Source organism: Notamacropus eugenii, chromosome 2, assembly GCF_028372415.1.
Source record: "Notamacropus eugenii isolate mMacEug1 chromosome 2, mMacEug1.pri_v2, whole genome shotgun sequence".
NCBI lineage: Eukaryota > Metazoa > Chordata > Mammalia > Diprotodontia > Macropodidae > Notamacropus > Notamacropus eugenii.
Window position 1 is genome coordinate 97,429,529 of NC_092873.1, and position 23,291 is coordinate 97,452,819.

The window sequence follows — 23,291 nt, forward strand, 5'->3', positions numbered from 1 at the left end:
GGAGGGGCAGGAACCTCAGGGTTGCTGTTTGGAAGAGAAACAATGGGCTTCAGAGTGCAGGGGGTGCAAGGTTTTAGTAACGATGAGAAAGAAAGGAAGAAAGGAAAGGAAAGGAAAAAGGAAAGGAAAGGAAAGGAAAGGAAAGGAAAGGAAAGGAAAGGAAAGGAAAGGAAAGGAAAGGAAAGGAAAGGAAAGGAAAGGAAAGGAAAGGAAAGGAAAGGAAAGGAAAGGAAAAAGGAAAGGAAAGGAAAGGAAAGGAAAGGAAAGGAAAGGAAAGGAAAGGAAAGGAAAGGAAAGGAAAGGAAAGGAAAGGAAAGGAAAGGAAAGGGGAAAGGAAAGGAAGAAAGAAAAAAAGAAGAAAGAAAGGAGGGAGGGAGGGAAGGAAGGAAGGAAATAAATGTAGCCAGTAAAACTGAAGTTAACTGGGAGAGGAAGAGGTACTGTACTGGTTCATAGCAGCCCCTAGAGTCTCTTAGTGTCATGTTTCATTATAAAACCAAAAAAAATATAGACCTTTTTTAACCCCTACTAAACCTAATTTTTACATGCATACAGTATAGAAATAAATAGATATTTACAGTTACATATGTACATATGATTAACAGTCAGAATTTTATCTTCAAATATGAATGAAAATTATTTCAATAAATATTTATTTAAATGCTTACTATGTGCTAAACACTAGAGATTTGAGAAAATCAAGTTGATTCTGATTCAGTTTTTTAATTGATTTTATTCTGTATCACCCCCAAAGTTTTAGAATTGCCTAACCCGTGTATCTTTTTCTCTGAGTTAAGAAGTTGTTTTTTTTTCCTCTCTGAGCTAAGCTGTCCCATAAATCACCGAAATTCAGAGAAATATATTGTCTCTCTACCTCATAACTGCCCATGTACAATTAAGGGAGGCTTGTTATCACACAGGGATATCTTGACTTGCACTAGAATTGGATTTCAGTGAGGCAGTTGTATAAAGCTGTCAGCCTCACTTTCTCTTCCAGAGTCATCAAAGTCCAGTGGCAAGATAAAAAATCAAGATGACTGGCAATGGCAGTAGGGATTGTTCCTAGCCCTGCATTCCTGACTTCCATCCAATCCTATTGTTTTCTGTCATCTATGATACTTCAGACTTCGTGACTAATCATATTGTTTTACGCTTACTGTTCTTGGTTCTCTTGTACTTTCTTTTTTAAAATACAATTTATTTATTTTTCAGTTCTCAACATTCACTTTCACAAGGATTTGAATTCAAAATTTTCTCCCCATCTCTCCCCAGCCCCACTCCAGAACAGCATGCACCGCATCTACCCCTTCCTCCAGTCTATCCTCTCTTCTATTACCCCCCCCTCCCTTCCATCCCTCTCCCCTCTGTTTTCCTGTAGGGCAAAATAGGTTTCTATACCCCATTGCCTATTTATCTTATTTTCCACTTGCATGCTAAAACAGTTTTTAACATTCATTCTTAAAGCTTTGAGTTTCATATTCTCTCTCTTCCTCCCTCCCCACCAACCCTCATTGAGAAAACAATTAATTCATTATAGGTCATATATATGTAACAATGCAAAACACTTCCATAATAGTTATGTTGTGAAAGACTAACCACATTTCCTCCATCCCATCCTGCCATGTATTTATTCCATCCTCTCTCTTTATCTGCCTTCCCACAATGTTTGCTTCTGATTATCCCTTTCCCCAGTTTGCTCTCCCTTCTATTATCTTCCCTCTCCTATTCCCTTCCACCTTCCCACCCTGCAGGGTAAAATAGATTTCCATATCCTATTGAGTGTGTGTTATTCCCTTCTTAAGCAAAATCCTGTGAGAGTAAGGCTCACTTATTTCCTTTCATTTTCCCCCTCCTCCCCTTCTACTATGGTAGAAACTCTTTCTTGCCTCTTTTATGCTATATGACTTGCTACATTCTACCTCTCCCTTTCTCTTATCCCTAGTACATTCCACTCAATAGTAAATTTTATTTTTTAGGTATTCTTCCTTCATATTCAGTTCACCCTGTACCCTCTGTCTATATATATATACACACATAAACCCATATACATATCTACACATATATAATATAAACATACTTACTTACATATATACACATATGTGTATATACATATATATGTATATATACATATACATAAATGTATATATGTATACATACATGCATATATATGTGTGTATATATATATATATATATATATATATATATTTTTTTTTTCCCCTCTAACTACCTAATACTGAAATAGGTCGTTCATGAGTTACAAAATAACATCCTTCCATGTAGGAATGTAAAGAGTTCAACTTTAATGAGTTTCATAAGGCTTCTTTTCCTGTTTACCTTTTCATGTTTCTCTTGATTCTTATATTTGAAAGTCAAATTTTCTATTCAGCTCTGGTCTTTTCAACAAGAATGCTTGGAAGTCATCTGTTTAATGGAAATTCCATTTCTTCCCTGAAGTATTATACTCAGAGTTTGCTGGGTAGGTGATTCTTCATTTTAATCCTACCTCCTTTGACATCTGGAATAGCTTTTTCTAAGTCCTTTGATCCCTTAGTGTAGAAGATGCTAAATCCTGTGTTATCCTGATTGTATTTTCATCATACTTGAATTGTTTCTTTCTAGCTGCTTGTAATGTTTCCCTTGACCTGGGAACTCCAGAATTTGGTGACAATATTCCTAGGAGTTTTCCTTTTGGGATCTCTTTCAGGAGGTAATCAGTGAATTCTTCAATTTCTATTTCACCCTCTGGGCCTAGAATATCAGGGCAGTTTTCTTTGATAATTTCTTGGAAGATGATATCTAGGCCCTGTTTTTGATTATGGTTTTCAAGCAGACCAATAATTTTTAAATTCTCCCTCCTGGATCTATTTTGTAGGTCAGTTGTTTTTCCAGTGTGATATTTCACATTGTCTTCTATTTTTTCTTTCTTTTTGGTTTTTTTAAAATAATTTCTTGGTTTCTCATAAAGTCATTAACTTCCATCTGCTGCATTCTAACTTTCAAAGAACTATTTTCTTCAGTAAGAACCTCTTTTTCCATTTGGTCATTTCTGCTTTTTAAGGCATTCTTCTCATTGTCTTTTTGGACCACTTTTGCCATTTGGGTTAGTCTATTTTTGAAGGTGTTATTTTTTTCACCATTTTGGGGGGGGGGTCTCCTTTAGCAAGCTGTTGACTTGCTTTTCATGATTTTCTTGCATTGCTCTCATTTCTCTTCCCAATTTTTCCTCCACTTCTCTTACTTGATTTTCAAAATCCTTTTTGAGCTCTTCCATGGCCTGAGACCACTGCATATTTTTTGGAGGCTTTGGATGGAGAAGCCTCGACCTTACTGTCTTCCTCTGATGATATGCTTTGCTCCTTCTCATCCAAAAGAATGGAAGAAAATACATTTTCACAAAGAAAGTAACCTTTGGTAGTCTTATTTTTTCCCCTTTTGGGGCATTTTCCCAGTCCTTTTGAGTCCTTTGTCAAGTGGTGGGTATGCTACCTGAGGCTTCAGAAGTTTTGTGCAGCTGTTTTCTGAAGTTTCTCTAAGGACCTGTAAGTTCTCAGTTCCTCCAAGGTGGCACAGTAAAAGAGTTTGCCTTTCTCCTGCCCTGCACTCTGGTCTATGAGCAACCAAAAGCACTCTTTTTCTGCCCTGGAACTACAAGTAAGATTCCCTGTCCATAGCCACCACCAGCTCTACCATGCCAGCACTTCTCCTTAGCCCAGGACCACCTCTCAGAACTGAGACCCAGATCAGCTGCTCAATTCCCTCAGCATCTTTAGGCTGAGGGCTCCAAAAGTGGATACTGTTGCCATAGTGGCTGGGGCTAGGGCTAGGATCAGACCTTGCTCCCCTCTCATCCTGGTGAAGGAGCTTTCTTACTGACCTTTGAAGCTGTCTTTGGCATTTGTGAGTTGAGAAATCTGGGAACCACAACAGCTGCTCATGATTCTATACCCTGAAGCCTACTCCAGTTCTGTCCATGCCGCATGGCCCATGCGGGGCCACTCCAAGCCCAGTGTGATAGAACTTTCCTGTTGGCCTTCCAGGTTGTCTTGGGTTGGAATTCTATTTCATTGTGTTATTTTGTGGCTTCTGCTGCTCTAGAATTTGTGGTATTTTAAGGTATTTTATGGGCTATGGGGGTAGAGCTAGAGCAGGTCCGACCTCTACTCTGCCATCTTGGCTCCACCCCTCTTGTACTTTCCAAAATTATATGAAGGCTAGTAAGCCATACTTTGTGGTGTTTTGACTGACTGAGTTGAGAGACTCCTTTTATTGGTCTTCACTAGTCTTACCAATAAATTAAATGTGCTTGGAACTTTGTACCTCAGTTTACCTTAATTTTCAACCATGACAGATCGAAGACCAAAAATAGAAAAGAAAATTAATCCCTGGTTTTGAGGAGCTCATTTGTTACTGGCAACAATAGAGAAGATACAAAGAGGGTCTATTCTAGAGATACACTGCAATGGAAATAGGTAGATGGTGATGACTAACAGTGATTATTTTTTTTAGGTTTAGTTTTATTATTAAATTAATTACAAGTCTTTATTTTTTCTCTCATCTCCTCCCCCCACAAAGAACCCCCAAATCTTTGTTTTGCAAAATCAAGCAAAACAAATTTCCACATTGACTTATGTCCAAAAATGTACATCTCATTCTGCACAATAAGCCCATTCCTTCTCAGTCAGACAGTGGGGAGAGTGCTTCATGTTCACTTCTCTGCAATCAGGTTTGGTCAGTGTATTGATCAGAGTTCTTAACTCTTTCAAAATTGTTATTTTTGTAATATTGTTGGAAAACAAGTTAGAAAATTCCTCCCTCCAAGATTGCACACTTAAGATTAAACAAATACATCAGACAACTACAATAGAAGCTATATTGGTGAGGATTCACTGAGATGAGTCATAGAGGAATAAAATGAGTGGGAGACCCTTTACCCTTCAAGATGTCTATAATTTACCGAAGTTGAACGTAAGAAATGATTTTGGACATTTGGGGACTTTGGGTCTCTCAAAAAGTCATAGAATTTAGGCTGGTACTTTCTGAAGGCTTTTCTTCTGGTATTCTGTAATGAGGCTTGGTTCATTCTCTCTTGTCTGAATAATCTGATACTACATCTTGACTTGAGAAAAGACTAGAGTAGAATGGGAGCAATCATCTGACAGGAAATTTATCTTTGATCTTCTGTTGTAATCCTTTCTTGTCATTCAACATTGTTCATTTTGGCCTTTAAATTTTCTTTCACAAATCATAGATCCAACAATTATATGCCTACATAAAGGGATATATGCACATGGGGACATGCAGGTTTGTATATATAAATATATGTATATGTAAATTATATGTTATATATACTGTATGACATATAAATTACATATAATTAACAGCTTATATTTATTTAATTATTAATTTATGTATCATATATAATTAATAATATATAATATATAATTTGTATATATGTATATATATTATATGTGTATATAAATTGTGCATACATATAACCATATGTATATATAAGTTGCTTATCATATTTTGCAAGGGTTAAGTAAGCTGATGGAGGCGAGTGAATCTGTTGCTCAGCTGTCACAAGATCTTGCTGTAAAGGAGAAGGAATTAGAAGTGGCTTCTGTAAAGGCAGATGAAGTGAGTTAACTAAGATGATAACTGTTATGATGTTGCTAACAAATAAAAATACCCAAACTTTTATGAAAAATAGATAGTGTACAAATGCCAAATCCTGGTCATGAAGATCTCTAAGTGTTTTTATTCTCATCAACATATAATCTTAAATATGTCATTTTCTTCTCTAGACTAGATCTATGAACTCTTTTTTTTTTATATGTCTATAATCTTCACTACCCAAATAAAAACTAAGGCTATATTAGGCTCTTCTCCTGACCTAAAGTTTTCCCTGCTCCCTCCTATTCTAGCTTTTTTTTCCCTTGAACTTCTGCAATGTTTAACTACTCCTTTTCCCATTAAAAATGTTGTACCCTTATTGTCTGAGACTTTAAAAGATGAAATCTTTGAACTTGAAAGAGAAGTAAGATAGTAAGGTATACTAAATCTAGAGTCAGGACTAGTTGGGTTCCAATCCTTCCCATAATATTTACCATCTGTGTGACCTTCTGTAAATCATTTAACCTCTTTGAGCCTCAGTTTCTTCATCTGCAAGATGTGGATAAAGGGCAGTAGAGTATAATGATAAGCCTAGGAGTCAGGAAGATATAATTTCAAGTCTCACCTTTGTTACATATTGGCTGTGTATCCCTAGTCACATGGCAAGTCACATAACCCCTCACCATCTCAGCTAAGTTGCTCAGTTGCAGAGAACTTGCTGATCTCTCAATTGGTAAAGGAAATTCTTTACTAGGAGCTTCCTATAGACCAATAAAAATCACTGGCTGAATTTAGAAAGGGAGAGTAGAAGAGGAGAAAGGGTGATATTTATAGTACCTCCTTCTTCCAAGGTTTGTGGGAAGGCTTAAATGAGAGCCAGGGAGGCAAAGGGCTCCTGAGCCCAGCCTCCTAGCCTGTGCTGGAAATATTGCTCTACAATATCCCACATGACATGCAGGTGTTATCCAACAGCTGCTCAGATACTTTCCGTGACAAGAAATTTACTACTACTTCAGTAGAAAGTCTTTTCTGTTTCTGGATATACCTAATGTCTAGAAACTTCTCCTTGCAGTGAGCAAGAAAACTATTTCTCTGAATTTCTACCCATTAGTCCTGGTTTTATTTTCTGGCTCTATACAGCATAAATCCAACTCCCCCGCCCCCTCCTTAGGTTAACTCTTTAAATAATAAGATGACTGAGTGAGGAAGGAGCCTTGTGAAGCCCTCCTAAATTGCCCTCCTAAATTCCCCTCCAAAGAACAAGAAAACCTCGTCAGAATTTAACCAGGAGCAGAAAAGCAACTTAGCAGTCTGGCAGGAAAGGTCTATCTTATTGGGGTAGGAGGGGAGTGAAGTCTGAGAGCAGCAGCAGCAGCTAGGCCCACAGCAGGAGGCCTGCGGCAAGGCTCTAAGCCTGGGGCAATCTACCAGTGAGGCCCTGCCTTTCTGCAAGTCATCAATCTCCTGTGCAAGTGAGCAGTCTGTGCAGTACAGCAAGGCCCCACACCAGTCACCCTACCCCTAGCACAAGCCAACAGTAAGGCCTTGATCCCATTGCTGTCCAGTAGTAAAATCTTGCCCCTGGGCTGGCCAACAGCAAGACCCCCTCTGGGGCCTACCAGCAGAGAGACCCAATTTTCACAGCAACCCAGCAGCAAGACCTCATCCCTGGAGCTAGCCAGCAGTTAAACTCTGCACACAGGGGAGACCAACAGGGTCCCTCCCCCAGAGTAAGCCAGAAGGGGAGCCTGCCTTCCAAAGAAAGCAAGCAGCTAAGCCCTAAAGCCTAGTGAAAACTGGCAGTAAGACCCAGAGCCCCAGCACAAAAAGCTCGGGAAGGTTCAGGACCAGAGCCCAACTACCATATAAAAACAATAAGTCACAAAAAAGGCAGAAAAAATTAGCACAAAACAAACAAACAAACAAAGAGCTTGACTATAGAAAGTTAGTATGGAGATAGGGAGGATCTAGGCATAAACTTAGAAGTCAATAGTCTCAACATGGCTGCATGTGAAGCTTCAAAGAAAAATGTAGTTTGATCTCAGGCCCAAAAAGAATTCCTGGAAGAGCTTGCAAAAGATTTTAAAAAGCAAATTAGAGAAGATGAAAAAACTGGGGAAAGAAATGAGAGTAATACAAGAGAATCATGACTAAAAGAGTCAATAATAAGATAAGAGATATACAAAAACTTACTGAGGAAAATCACTCCTTGAAAAGTAGAATTGGCCAGATGGAAAAGGAAGTATAAAAGCTTCCTGAAGAAAATAATACCTTAAAAATCACAATTGAACAAGCAGAAACTAATCACTCTGTAAGACATCAAGATACAATAAAACGAAAGTAGAAAAATAGAAGAAAATGTTAAATTTCTCATTGGAAAAACAACTGACCTAGAGAACTGATCTAGGAGAGAAGACATAAGAATTATTGTACTACTTGAAAACCATGATCTAAAAAAAAAACATTGGATGACATCTTCCAAGAAATTATCAAAGAAAACTGCCTTGATTTGTTAGAACCAGAGGACAAAATAGAAATTGAGAGAATCCACTTATCATTGCCTAAAAGAGATCCCCAAATGTAAGCTCCCAGGAACATCATAGCCAAATTCTAGAGCTCACAGATCAAAAAAAAAGTATTGCAAGCAGCCAGAAAGAAACAATTCAAATAACAATGGAACTACAGACCATAGTATTTGGTGGCTTCCACATTAAAGAACCAGAGGCCTTAGAATATTATATACTAGAAGGCAAAGGAGTTAGGATTACAACCAAGAATCACTTACCCAGCACAAGTGAATATAATTGTTTAGGGGGGAAAAATGTATGTTTAGTGAAATAGAGTACTTTCAAGCCTTTCTCATTAAAAGATCAGAGCTGAATAAAAAATTTGACCTCCAAACATAAAACTCAAGGGAAATATAAAAAAGTTTAAAAAAGAAACTGGAGAAAATATAAGAAATTCAATAAGGTAAAACTGATTATGTTTCTATACAAAAAGATAATATTTTTAACTTTATTATTATCAGAGCAAGTAGAAGGAGTATATATCTTAGACAAAGCAAAAGCAAAAATAGATCTAATTAAAAGAGATTAAAAAAGGAAACTATATCTTGCTGAAAGGAATCATAGATAATGAGATCATATTAGTACTAAACATAAATTCATCAAGTGGTATAGCATCTAAATTTTTAAAGAATTAGTTGAATAAGTTACAGGAGAAAATAGATAATAAAAAATATACTCATGAGGAACCTCAAATTTCTCCTCTCAGAACTTGATAAATCTAACCAAAAAATAAACAAGGAAGAAGTTAAGGAGGTGAATAAAATTCTAGAGAAGTTAGATATGATAGATCTTTGTAGAAAACTGAATGGGAATAGAAACATCTTTTTCTCAGTAGTACATGGCACCTATACAAAAACTGACCACGTATTAGGGCATAAAAACCTCAGAACCAAATGCAGAAAATAATAAACATATCCTTTTCAGATCATAATGCAATAAAAATAGAGATTAAAAATTAATTGGAAGTTAAATAATCCCTAATAAACAAGTGGGTCAAAGAACAAAGCATAGAAATAATTGATAATTTCATTAAAGAAAATGATAACAATGAGAAAACATACCAAAATTTATGGGATGCAGCCAAAGCTGTATTTAGGGGAAAATGTTGTATCTCTAATTGTTTACACCAATAAAACAGAGAAAAAGCAGATCAGTGAATTGGGCATGCGACTGAAAAAGATAGAGAAAGAACAAATTAAATAAAGACAGTTGTGACATCTCTCTCTCTCTCTTTCCTCCATGCTAAACATTCCTTATATGATATGGTTGAAATTCCCTCACTATATGGATTATTTTCTTCTGGAAGTTCCCTGTTTTGACACTGTCCCCTCTTAAAACCTATCTCAAATGGAGCACAATGCACATGTGGGACTCTAACCAATATAAAGTATTCTAAAACTATCATCTCCCTCTTCCTGGAAACCACATTTCTTTTAATACAACCTAAGATGACATTAGCTTCTGTGTTAGCCCTGCCTAATGGCTGTTTCATATACCAGTTCTAGCCTAATAAAAACCTCAAGTTTTTAGGACTCGACCTGCTGATAAGTTAGCTCTCCCATATTTATATGTATAGTTGATTTTTTAAAAGTATAATTATAGGACTTTATATTACCCCTTTTAAATTTATCTTGTAAGTTTGAACCCATAATTCTAACTTGTTAAGATCTTTATCCATCTTGATTCTGTTGCCCAGTGTGATATCAGTACATCCTAGTTTCATGTCATCTGCTAACTTGACTTGCAACCTTTGTCTCCATCTAAGTCACTGATAAAAATGTAAACAAGACAGAGCTTCTTGTCCTCTCCTGGTTTTCTTCTTACCTCTCTGACTTCTCCTTCAGCGTTTTGATCATTGTCCTCTCTGTCCATCCTCTTCTTTCCTTCTTTTGCCTCCTCTCTCTACACTATGCCAGACTCTCTAGCTTCGCTGTTAGGGATAATATCCCTTTTTAGATCTATCTGTTTTCTGTAACAGGTAAAGAGTACTTCACTATTATTCCACACATAGTTTCCATTGATTTTTTATGTTTCACAATTTCACAGGTGCTAGCAGAAGTCACTGTAAGTGCCCAAGCTTCAGCCAAAGTGAAAAATGAAGTTCAAGAGGTGAAAGACAAAGCCCAAAAAATTGTAGATGAAATTGACAGTGAGAAAGTAAAAGCTGAGTCCAAGCTAGAGGCAGCCAGGCCAGCCTTAGAAGAAGCAGAAGCAGCTCTGAATGTAAGTAAATGTGTTGATTTCAACAGAAGCTCCAATTAACAAGATAGTCCTATCATGAAGTTAACTGTATGATTTTCTCATTCAGAAAACAGAATTGAATTCTTAGTATGATATACTGCCTAACTTGAAATGCATTTCCATTGATTTAATTCTCTAGGTTACAAATTAAGCTTTAAAAAAGTCTTGATTTTATGTAGCTCATTATTTTTATGTTCATAAATCAAACTTCTATGAAAAGAGGAGCAAAAATGCAGTGAATTGAACTATCACATGAAGAATTTGTGTTAGCTATTTCTTGGCAATGATTTCTTAGACTCCAGTAGACTTTTTAAATTGTATAGACTTTCTATTGTCTAGGCTTCTTTAAGTGTACTTCAGGTGAAAAGAGGGCAATTGATTGATGATTTTTCAAAATTATCTAGTGTGCCCAGGATTTCTTGGATATTTACTTCCCCACTAGTGAGACATGTATTCTGATATTTACTCTACCTATTTAACAAGCATAATATTCTCATGATAAGTTGAACTCCTTGATAAGGTGTTGATCTGACCCATTGACAGTACATTGAAGATGATTGATTAATGAATGGTGAATCATCATTAATTCAAACATCTGACCAACAGGTGTTAAAGGAAAAAGCTATATCAGTGGGGCCCCAGATAGCTAGGATGATGCCTGTTCACCTACTCTATGGTCCCTTCAAGGTTTATGATCCTATGAGTTAATAAAAATAACTTCAGAGAATCTTTGAAATGATTTTAGTGTATTCATTCTTTTAAACTCCAAACACAGACCATCAAACCAAATGATATTGCTACAGTCAGGAAGCTTGCAAAGCCTCCTCATCTTATTATGAGAATCATGGATTGTTGTCTGTTATTATTCCAAAAGAAGATTGACCCTGTCACAATGGATCCTGAAAAGCCTTGCTGCAAACCATCCTGGGGAGAGTCATTGAAAGTGAGTAAAAAGCATAAATTTCCTGGGTATAGAGGTTCTGAATTGTCTAGGTTAGGTGCCTCTGGCACCCTGAAAGCATTGAATCGATGTGCACTGGATGAATGAACAAGGATAGAGGGCCTTTAACAATATGATGAAGGCAAACCGAATCTGAATGTCAGACTTGGGCAGAAACTAGCCTTCTCTTTATATGATCTACCCAATTCTCCCTCCATCCTCATTTCGGGACTTCCATTATTTCTGCACAGAATAGTTCCATGGTTATCCAGCAACCTCTAAAGGGCATGTCTACAAAGTGGTTTCCGAAGTTGGTTATGAATGTTATTTGCGGGGGGGTAGGGGGTGGAGGGGGGCGGCACATGTATTAGAAGAGGTAGCAAGAAATAGCAAGATTTGAGCATTATTGGCTCTGCCCAGCCTTCTCATGGTCCCCAGCCCTTGCGTCCCCAGCCTTCACTTAACCCTTCTTCTAATTAGGAGCATGTGCTATGGGGACATATGCTTGGGTAGTAGCATGAATGAGGCAAATTGGAAGACATTTTTTTTCTTCTTACTCCCCTCCTCATGGGAACCTGAAGAGAGACTCAAAATCTGCAAATTCTGACTCATTGACAACAGTATCCTTGAAGCCATTCATGTAGAGCCAGGGTTTAATTTTTCTTTTTTTAATTCAGAGTGTGAACCAACAGTCTGAAGGAAAAAAAAATTGACCTGTTTTCCCCAAAGCCATAAATTTAATCTCTTTTTGCAGTTGATGAGTGGAGCTGGATTCTTACAAAGTCTCCAGCAGTTCCCAAAGGACACTATTAATGAAGAGACAGTAGAGCTATTACAGCCATATTTTAATATGGAAGATTATACTTTTGAGAATGGTAAAAAGGTCTGCGGTAATGTTGCTGGTTTGCTGTCTTGGACACTTGCTATGGTAACTTTCTTTGGAATTAACAAGGAGGTGTTGCCTTTGAAGGTAAGGGGCTCTCCCGTTCACTTTAAATTGATGTTCAGCAAAATCTCTCGTATCTCTCACTTTAAAAGAGTAGGCACAGTCTAGATTAATAGATGCAGATTTCTCTACTGAAAATCATACATTCCTTTTTTCATGCCTTCTTATCTTTTCTTATCCCTTTTACTTCCTTTGCATTATCTCAACCAAGCAGAGTATCACCGGCCTCAGGGAGAGTTCAAGTTAAATTGTTGAGGGTGATGAGGGTGATTTAGTCCTCAACAAAAGACAGAACAATATTTTAGAAGAAATCTGCAAGAACACTATCATTTAATTACCAATAGGGAATTAGCAATTGTTATCAGATCCAGTGTTGATTTTTTTTCCTTCAGTGGCAAAGAGACATTTGAGGAGGGGTAGGGTATTTTTACTCTTTTATTGTTAATATAAGTGTGTCATATGTGATTTACAAATATTGCACATTTTTCACTTGGGGAGTGAGCAGCATGTAATTTATACTATTCTGACCCACAACATTTCAGGATTGGACCAAAAGCAAAAAGACCAAGTGTATAAATAATGTTTAATTTTCAAATTATAATATGCAACTGAATGATCAAAACAGAAAAATTTGCAATGTTTATGAATTATGCAGGGTATACTTATGCATCTATAAATGTGCACTATAAGCATCATAACTTAGTATATAATTTCCCTCATCCAGCCTTACTAGACTAAGCAGGTGCATCTCTATTAGTCTTCCCTAGCCTGTAGTGCATGCCAAAATCAGAATTAGCCATACTGATACACATCTTTGACAGGCAGCATCCAATTTAATGCTGATCAAAATATGTCAGTAGATTAATGTCTCTCCATGCTTGAAATTGAACTCTCTACATAAAGTCTTGGAGCTCATCAGTGAAAGCCCACTCTAAAGCCAAGAATTCCCATTTTGCATGTCAGAGAACACATCTCACTGTCAGTGAGCCCTCTGTTTGTAAATGCAATAGATTTTTTGATGACCATCACTTTGCTAGCCTAAAACCATTCCCAAGCCTTATAGAGTACCATCTGTATGCACCACAAAGGATTTCTTTAAGTCTGGTTAAGCTATCACTGGAGCTATCATGAGGCAATTGATAAAATCATTGCCTGTTCTTATTTCTCATCCTATCAGTCTCCAAATGGTATGAAGGGATCTAAAAAGGATCTTAAAAAGGCTGACCTTTTTGGGGAGGCAGCTAAATGTAGGTGGAGCGCTAGACCTAAAGTCATAGAATGCTATTTCTGACTTTTATAATAGTCATTTATATACATCTCACTGCTCATACCCCTAGGAATAGAACTCCTTAACAACAAGGAATGATTGTCCTTTTTGTATCTCCAATGCCTTGAACAATGCTAGGTGCTTAAATAAATATATTTTTTAATTTGAAAAATAAAAAACTTCAAATACATACAGATATAGCTTTATATACAGATCATCCTCATTCATTAATTCACCAGTGAATTTTAAAGTATTCTTACAGATCATAAAATGTTTTATTAATAATAAAATAGCTGAGGCCACATACTGTCATGGAAAGAACTCTGAGCCAAAATTAAAATAATTTTGTCCTTGCCCTGCCTTGTGACCTTGGGAAAGACATCTTAGCTTCAGAGGTTTCAGTGTCTTCCATAAATGAAGGAGTTGGACTAAATGATCTGTCTTCTGCTATTCCAATATTCTGGGTTATTGCTTAATAATTACATGCACTGAAAGAATTAATGGTGAATATTGAAAACTAACATCTATTCAATAATACTAATCATGTATTCTTCATTGTAAGGCTAATTTGGCAAAGCAAGAAGGACGTTTGGCAGTGGCTAATGCTGAATTAGGGAAAGCTCAGGCATTGCTGGATGAAAAGCAAGCTGAGTTAGATAAAGTACAAGCAAAATTTGATGCGGCCATGAATGAGAAAATGGTAAGTTAAACTTTATGTGTAAGATTATGAGAATAGGACCACATAATGAAACTGCGTTCCATTATTCACACCGTCTTTATCATTTAACCTAAATAAAAATCAAATGTTCAAAAATAAAATGACAAATCCTTTAGGGAAACACATAATAGTAAATGTACTATGACACATAGATTGGGACCTAAAACACTAATTTCTTTAAATGTAAGTATATTGCTGTAAGAGACAAACATCAAATTCTTGATTGTTTATAGTCATTTGACTATAAAGTAAGTATGAATTGATGAGGTATCCTTTCATCAAAAGGTAATTTTTGTAAAAAAAAAAAAAAAGATTTTATTCATTTAAACCTAATTTTGAAAATACTGAAGACAATTGATGAGATACTGGCATTATTGATGTGAATATCTGATTCTCCCTCACTAAATGACTTTCTTTGAACTTTCATAGAAGCAAATATTAAAATATGATGTTAGTCAGTGATAGAGTTCACTATGTAAGATGTTAATTGAGACTCTCAGCTTTAGGACTGATTTGTAAATGGAGGAAGTGTTTAAGAACTTTGTGTAAAAAATAAATCTATCAGGTGTTTGATTAACCCTATTTGAAACTTCCTTAAGACCTTATCCATTTCTGGATTTAGGACTTGTTAAATGATGCAGACTCATGCCGGAGAAAGATGCAGGCAGCATCAGCCCTTATCGATGGGCTGAGTGGAGAAAAAGTCAGATGGACTCAGCAAAGCAAAGAATTCAAAGCTCAGATTAACAGGTAGATATTTTGATGTCTTGCTCTTTTGGGAGTTATTTCCCATGTCACATATCCACATTGGTCTTTTGGCCCCTGGTGACTTTTGTACTGGGAGGAAACACCAATATTAATAGATAGTGATGTTTCCAGAAAACTGAGAGGAAAGGGAGAAAGGAAGGAAAGAAGGGAAGCGATTCCATGTTATCAAGGATTGTTAACATTCTTTGCGTCATGGACCCCTTTGGCAATCGTTGAAGCCTACAAACCCCTTCTATGAATTTTTTAAATTCATAATTGAAGGAAATGCTTAATTTCATTTATGTGTGTGGAAAATAAGGATGTTATATTTTTCTCATCCAAGTTCACGAACTACCCTGAAATCAAACTGCTGGGGCTTTGTAGATTTCAGGTCATGAACCTTTATTCTAGATCAGGAATCTGAAAAGTTTCAGAGCAGAACAGTGCAAGGAGAAAGGATAGCAGGAATAAAGTATCTAATTTTCTCCTTGAACCAGATCTGCGTTTGTCTGATCAAGACTATCCAAACAGACTATGCAGAAATTGGCTTTGTGTGGAAGAGTACATTCAATAATTCTTAGCCTACAGCAGGGAATAATCCATACCTCCTTTTTGTGTTCTATTTATGTTATATTCTGTCCCCTTTTATGCTATCCTTCTCCATCCTTTTGTACAGTGCTTTTCAGTGAACATCAACAATGTATTATACACTTTAATATACATGGATCGGGACAGAATTTCTGTCCTGAAAGAAATACAGAGGATAAAGTAAAATGTAAATTGCTTGAAGCAGGTATTTCGTATTCATCTTTACTTCCCAAGAGCCTTACATAGTCGTTGGCACATAATAGGTGCTTAGTAAATGCTTATTAAATTGAGTTACATTTAATCTCAAAACATAAATTGTTGAGGGAGAATCATTTGACAAGTGTTGGGAAGACTGTAAAGCAGTTTGGCAAAAATTTAGTTTAAATTCATATCTTAAAACATCTACTGCTATTAGTTCAAAATGAATCTGCAACCTAATATTATAGTTCACACTCTTAAAAAATAGCATATAGCTAGAGGAGATATATTTCATAGATCTGGCTAACCACATGAGGGAGAAAGGCAATCACAAAAACTAAAATAGAAAAATAGATGAAACTTTTGTACTAATAAAATTAATACAACTAAGATAAGAAAGAAAGCTGTTAATTGGAAAAAACTCTGTATCAATATCTCTTGTAAGGGTCTAATGTACGGGATATATGTAGTTGTGCATACATGCACACATATACATATGTATATACATATATGTATACACATATACAAATATATAGTACCGATACAAATACATAAGTGTATCATTTCTTAGTGTATTGAAGGATGTGAACAAACAGTTCTCAAAAGATGAACTATTAACTATTTATAGACTATTAACCATTTGAAAGATTGCCCCCAAGTCACTTATAATTAAGGGAAATATAAATCAAAACATTTCTGAAGTTTATGTCATACGTAATCATTTGATAAAGAATGACATAAGATAAAATATTCAGTATTGAAGGAGTTGTGCAAAGGCACTCACACTAATACACTTGTTGACAGAGCTGTGATCAGGACTAGCCATTCTGAAAAGTAGTTTGGAATTATGCCAAGAAAATGACTAAAATGTCTATGCCCTTTGACTCAGAGATCCTCCTGATGGGCATATATCTCAAGGAGGTCAAAGATAGAAAGAAAGGCTTAATATACACAAAAATATTTACAGTGGAACTTTTTGTGGTAGTAAAGGACTGAAAAGATAGATGTTTATTGGTTGGAGAATGACTCAACAAATTGTGGTACATGAATGTAATTGTCTTGCACAGTAATAAACAATGTATGTAAAAAGTTCAGAAAACCAGAGGAAGACATAGGAACTGATTCAGAATGAAGTGAGCAAATCCAGATAAGCAAAACCAGAAAAACAGTAGACACATTGATTGCAGCATTAGAAATGGGAAGAATTACAATTTAAAAAACCCAACTTGTATAATTAAATTATGATAATTGTTTGTCCCTGAGGAAGAATTGAAAAAAAATGCAGTTCCTCCCCTTCATTGGAGAAGTGGAAAACCATATCTACAGGACACTAAATATACTGGAAGCCATCACAACCCAGTTGATGTGTTGTTAAACACACAACTGCTTTTCTTTTCTTTCTTTTGTTTGCTCTCTTTTTCATTTCTTTTTCTTAGAATTCATGGATTCCTGGAAAGGTGACCAGGGGAGGGATATATTCAGAAATGAAGGTAATCTGAAAATGAAAGATAGCAATACAAATTTAAAATAAGTAAATGTAATGGAATTATAAATTTAAGATAATATCTTAGAATATCTTAATTTGTTAGAAGATGGCTCCCCATCTTCTAAAGCTTTGTGTTTCATTTAATCTATATAATACAATTCAGCATCATGTAATTATACCCCTTTTCTATATAGACTTGTAGGAGATGTGCTGCTGTGTACTGGTTTCCTCTCCTACCTTGGTCCTTTCAACCAAATCTTCAGGACTCTTTTGCTTAAAGAGCAATGGGAAGTAGAGATGAGGATTCGGAAAATTCCATTCACTGAAAACTTAAACTTGATTTCCATGTTGGTAGACCCTCCAACAGTAAGTTTTAGTATCTTCATCATCTCTTTTAGATTTCAATTTATTTCCGAGATTTTTATCTTGTAGAATTATGAATAAAATAATAATTTATACTGCTTATAATTGTGTAGTACTTGATGGTTACAAAGTGCTGTACCTGTATCAACTCATTTGATCTTCACGATAGCCTGTGAGATAGACTATGCATATACTGCCATCCCCCATCTTCATGTCTTTCCATGTGGCACAGGCCATTTTCCGTCCTTGGAATGCCTTTTCTCCTCATCTCTGTCTCAAAGAATTACTCTCATTCTCAAGAAACAGGTTCAAACATCAGCTTCTATGTCAAGTCCTTCTTGTTTCCCTCAAATGCAAGTGTCCTCCCCCCTTATCTGCCTGGTGGTATTTAACTTTATTGCAATTAATAAGCTTGAGAATTGGGACTGCTTCATTCATTTTATTTTTACCCCCAGTACCTAGCACTAAGGCACCACCCTCCTTTCAGTCATTTAGATTCACATCCCTAGAATTCATCCTCAACTCTCCACTCTCCCTCATGCCCCTTATCAAATCAGCTTCTAAATCCTGATGAATATAGTGCTACTAAATATTTTACATCTGTTAGCTTCCCTGCACTTACTTGGCTGTCCCCTTTCCTCCATTTAAGGCTCTAATCACTACTCCCTTGTAGCTTTCATACTAGGGATGAAATTTCCCAGGGGATCAGTTTTCAGTTCCTCCCACTTGGGTAAAAAAAGATCTTTCCAACTCACAAATCTTTAGCATCCAGAGTTACACCAATTGTTAGTGTATTTCAGAAAATTTAAGAGTTCCCTGGTAGTCTCTTCCAACAGCAGCACAGCTTAAGCAAGGAAGGTAGCACTCTATGCTAAGAACAGTTCCAATTCTCTCACTTTACATTGGTCTTCTCCCTCTATTGCTAGCCCTTTAGTCCTGGACCAAAATCTGTTGGTTCTGTGCAAAGGGAAAAGTACCTTCTACCTGCTTTCAGAGGTATTCAAAAGCAAATGGCGTACAGTAAGGTGAGCAAATTGTTCCCAGTTAATCACCATCATCTCTCCGCAGTTTCCTGGAAAAACCCAAGTATTCTGCCACAACTTCTACACCGACATCTCTTTCAGTTGGTAGGAAATCAGGGGAAAGCATAACTACATACTCCCCATTACAATTCCTTGAGGTAAGATGTAATTAAATGCTTTGTTTCCTGCCTCAGCATCCTCTGAAAATGCCTTTTTCCTATAGGTTTAGCTTTATCTCCTGATTCTGAGAACAGTCCTGTCCCTAGGCAGGATGAACATGAGGAGCCCAGGTCAGTAGCAGACCAGCTTAGCATCAAATCCGCCTTTCCATAGGTCCTGTTCTGATCTTGGCACTCAAGAGTGCCCTACTGTCCCTGCCTTCAGAGTCCCTGAATTTTGATCCCAAATGCCTTTTGCTAGACCCACAAGATGCTAATTAGCTACCTGTGTAGATAGATCATTTGCTTACCACTTGTATCCTTGAGTTTTGCCCTACCTTACTTGAAGAAACCACACACTCTGAAAATTAGGTTGGTCTATTGACTGACACCTTGAATAATCAAAACTTCTATCTCACTTCATTGTCCCAATACTTAGTTAGTCTTTGCTAGATGCTTAAGCACTACATGATCTACTAGGCATCTTGGTTTTGTCTAGTGTGGCCCACATTGCTCCTTGTGTCTTAGTTCTGGGAAGCAACATTGGGGAAGAGCTCCAATTATCTTTCTTCTCATCTAGTCTTACATCCATAAAGTGGGAACAAGAAATATGGAAACTGGAGGAAGAATGTGTTTCCCTTTATAAAGATTTGTTTTGTCAACATATTTTCAGAAATTCATCTGTTCCTAGAAGTGGCGCTCAGAATGTGTCAACTAGTCCCATAGAACCTTGAAAGAGTAAATGAAACTCTCAGAAGACCTAACTTACTTTAAGGAGGAAACTTTTCCACTGGGAAGATCAAACTCAATATATATTCAAACTCCATTTTGCCCTAAGATAAAGATATTGTCATCATTATACCACAATGGCTTCTTTAAGGGGCTAATTGATAGAGCAGACTTGAAATGTGAAAATACTCTGAGGACAGATAAGCGTTAGTCTGAGGTATTTGAGAAAAGGGTCATGCAGTGACTATTTTGGGGGGGAAATCATGTTTTTCAGTTCAGATTTACAGATTGACTTTTTTCAAAGCACCAAACATAATAATTTATGAGAGAAAATCCATTGGACCATTCTGCTTTTTGAAAAACCTTTAAAATTGATAGTGCTATTTTTATTACTAGCAATAATTTTGCAATATTACCCACACACCCTAGTAATTTGATCCAGTTAAAACTAACTGCTGGATCCTAGGCTCATATTCTCTTTTTTCTGACTTAGATTGGTGAATGGGGACTGCAGGGACTGCCTGGAGATGACCTCTCAATTCAAAACGGTATCATTGTGACTAAGGCGACTCGATATCCACTGTTGATAGACCCACAAACTCAAGGCAAAACTTGGATTAAATCAAAAGAAAAAGACTTTGATTTACAGGTAGGGGTCAACCAAATGGAATGTTGATTTTTCCCAAGAATCTAGACTTTTTACTGAATACACCTCCCCCAGAGCTGGCGCCTTTAAGAGAGAAATCTCTCGACATGACATTTGTGTAGTACTTTACAAGTTTCCATGTAATCACACATATCATTAAATTTAAGCCTTATGATAACTCTGGGAATAGGATAGATTTATTATTTCTACTTTGCGGAGCCTGCAGAGGAAACTGAGGCTCAAAGAGCTTGTCAGTGTAACTAGAGGGTAAGATGGGTTCTTACCTGCTCTTACCTACCTGTCTTCCTAGGGGGGAGAGTCTATCCAAATACTTTCACCTAAGGAGGGATAAAAACTAAGAGATCAGCAGGCTGTTCCTCTTCTCCAAGGAATGGGAATTCCTATCTTTTCACCCTAGAAGAGGTGTAATGTCTGCCAGCATTGGATTCCATCATTCTCTGAGTAGCATCTCCTTCACTGCCTACCTCAGTTTTCAGTGTTAATATCCAGCTTCGATCCTGATTGGAGCAATGATATTTAGAGGGGGAATAAGGAGCAAGTGAAGGAAATAAGAGAAGGCACATTAAGAAGAATATTTAAAGTATTAAAAGCTTACCTGCCTTTTGCAGAGATTAAAACTCATTTGTGTGTTCCAGGTAACTATATAATTACCATTATCATCATTTATATAGCACTTTAAGGTTTGCATAGTGCTTTGCATATAATATCTCATTCTTTTTTCACAATATCCCTGTGAAGTAGGTACTATTATTATCCTCATTTTACAGATGAAGAGAGTGCGACTGGGATACTTTAAGAGACTTGTCCAGGGTAACAGAGCTAGTAAGTGCCTGAGGCCATATGGGAACTCAGGTCTTCCTAATTCTACCTTCAACACTCATATCAACCATAACTAGCTGCCTCAAACGGCCGATATTAACAAACATTAGCCTGATTTCAGGTGATGTCCCAATCATTCTGGGTTCAAATCCTCCTGTAGGGCTTTGAATTTTTAAAGGCAATTTAGTATTGTTTGTAAAGGTACTCATTGTACTCTGATCAAATGCCCACGGTGGACTAGCTAATAGTGAATCTTCCCTGTTTCAATAAAGATAGATAGCACTTGGACATAGCATCCTCAACTCAGCTATCAAAGTGATATCCTCAAAGCTTAGATCTGACCATGTCAACCCCTGCCCCCCTCCCCCCAATACATCCCAAAGGATCAAATACGAAGTGCTCTGTTTGGCTTTCAAAGCCCTTAATAACCTAGCCCCTTCCTACCTTTCCAGTCTTCTTATATGCCCCCTTTCACATCCCTCGTATCTCCATAGTACTCTGCTATCTAATGACACTGGTGGTCTTGCTTTTCCTTGAACATCTCCTGACTCCAGGCACTTTCAGTGACTGCCTTTCATGCCTGGGATATTCTCCTTCCTCATCTTTGCCTCCTGGCTTCCCCTGCTTCCTTCAAATCTCAGCTCAACTCCCTCCTTCTACAGGAAACCTTTCCTGATCCTTCTTCATCCTTCTTCAGTTATTTTCAGTTGATCCCATATGTAGCTTGTATGTTGTCTCCTATTTGACCATAAGTTCTTTGAGAGCAAGGACGGTCTTTTCCTGTTTTAGCATCCTCCTTGCTTAGCACGGTGCATGTCACATAGTAGGCATTTAATAATATTTATTAACTCTCTGACTTAGACACTCACCCCAGCTGTTACCTTGTTGGAAACCCCAAAGTAGACAGTTCTGAAGGTAGAGAATTTGGTGGTAAGACCTCCTAGATAGAGAAAGGTATTTCCTGAAGCAGTATATTCCTTGAAGAAAGAAGAAGACTGCCCATGCAGTTCTGAGCGGTGTATTCATTCCTTAGAAAGCAAAGCCAGTGAACTGTTCTGACAATGCAAACTCCAATGTGAAGAGGATAGCTTGTTCAGCAACCTTGAAGTGCATTTCCCTTTTTCAGGGAATCCATACCACAGGATAATACCATGAGTCTTGGAGGGACTCTATAATGACCATGTGGGAGGGCTAAGAATCCACCAGGATATCAAAGAGTTGCAACAACAACTACCTCAAGTTCATTTCCCTTCTGAGGGAACTAATGGGCTATTTGAGAGCATTATGTATCTGTTTATGGACTCTTTGAGTCCTTTCTATCTTCTTCATTTTCTTCATTTCATATGATGAAATAAAGGCTGTCCTAGCTATAATCTTTGCTACCTTTGAGTACCTGTATGAAAATTAATTGAGTTGAATTGAGATTCCCTTCATTGCTTTGAAAGTCCGATGTACTGTACTATACCATATGCAACCAGATAGTTACCATGAGGCCTAACATCCCACCTGCAATAGGAAGAAATATGGCTTCATCTTGTGTTCTATGGATTTTAAGGAAACCATGATATTCTCATTGTTTCTTCAAAAATGCAACTCACCACCTTTTGTGAACTGCATTCTGTTTCCTTTCAACAAACAAATATTTATTCAAGCACCATAGCCTCTCTAGATCATTTTCTTAGTACAATATGTATTTCTAAATGTAGATTTATTTTCCTAACAAACCTTTTGGTTTTCACTTAAGATTTGGTATAAATTTTTATTCTATTTTTATATTAATGAATAATTTACTTTAAGGTGACATCTTTGAATCATAAATATTTCCGAACACACTTAGAGGATTCCCTTTCATTGGGACGACCCTTACTCATTGAGGATATACGTGAAGAGCTGGATCCGGCTCTGGATAATGTATTGGAAAAGAATTTCATTAAAACAGGAACCACTTTCAAGGTTAGTTCCTAAGAAAGAACAATGGTGACATCTACTTATCCTTCAGAGTATAGCAACAAAAACAAAAAAGCATTTTTTTCTCATATTTCAATATAGAAATCCTTTAAAATGTTTATGTTTCAAATTGGTGTTCAGTGGTTCCTTTTTGTAATATTACAGGCAAACTCAGAGTCTCACCCATAGTAGATATTTAATGTCTGTTGAACGGAATTAAAAATTCAAACCTACCAGTTAGAATAAATAGATATTGTTTTGAATAGTCTGATTCA

At 36.8% G+C, this 23,291-nt stretch overlaps 1 protein-coding gene across 5 annotated transcripts in view; it reads left to right on the top strand.

Moving 5' to 3' along the window:
* DNAH8 (dynein axonemal heavy chain 8) overlaps positions 1 to 23,291 on the top strand; it is a 396,942-nt gene that overhangs the window by 273,273 nt on the left and 100,378 nt on the right. For all 5 annotated transcript variants that reach the window (XM_072641991.1, XM_072641989.1, XM_072641988.1 and 2 more), the window contains 9 exons: positions 5,534 to 5,637; positions 10,227 to 10,403; positions 11,197 to 11,364; positions 12,116 to 12,331; positions 14,137 to 14,274; positions 14,915 to 15,042; positions 17,506 to 17,677; positions 20,077 to 20,232; positions 22,867 to 23,022. In XM_072641991.1, coding sequence (XP_072498092.1) covers positions 5,534 to 5,637; positions 10,227 to 10,403; positions 11,197 to 11,364; positions 12,116 to 12,331; positions 14,137 to 14,274; positions 14,915 to 15,042; positions 17,506 to 17,677; positions 20,077 to 20,232; positions 22,867 to 23,022 — 1,415 coding nt within the window. The remainder of the gene's footprint in view (positions 1 to 5,533; positions 5,638 to 10,226; positions 10,404 to 11,196; positions 11,365 to 12,115; positions 12,332 to 14,136; positions 14,275 to 14,914; positions 15,043 to 17,505; positions 17,678 to 20,076; positions 20,233 to 22,866; positions 23,023 to 23,291) is intronic.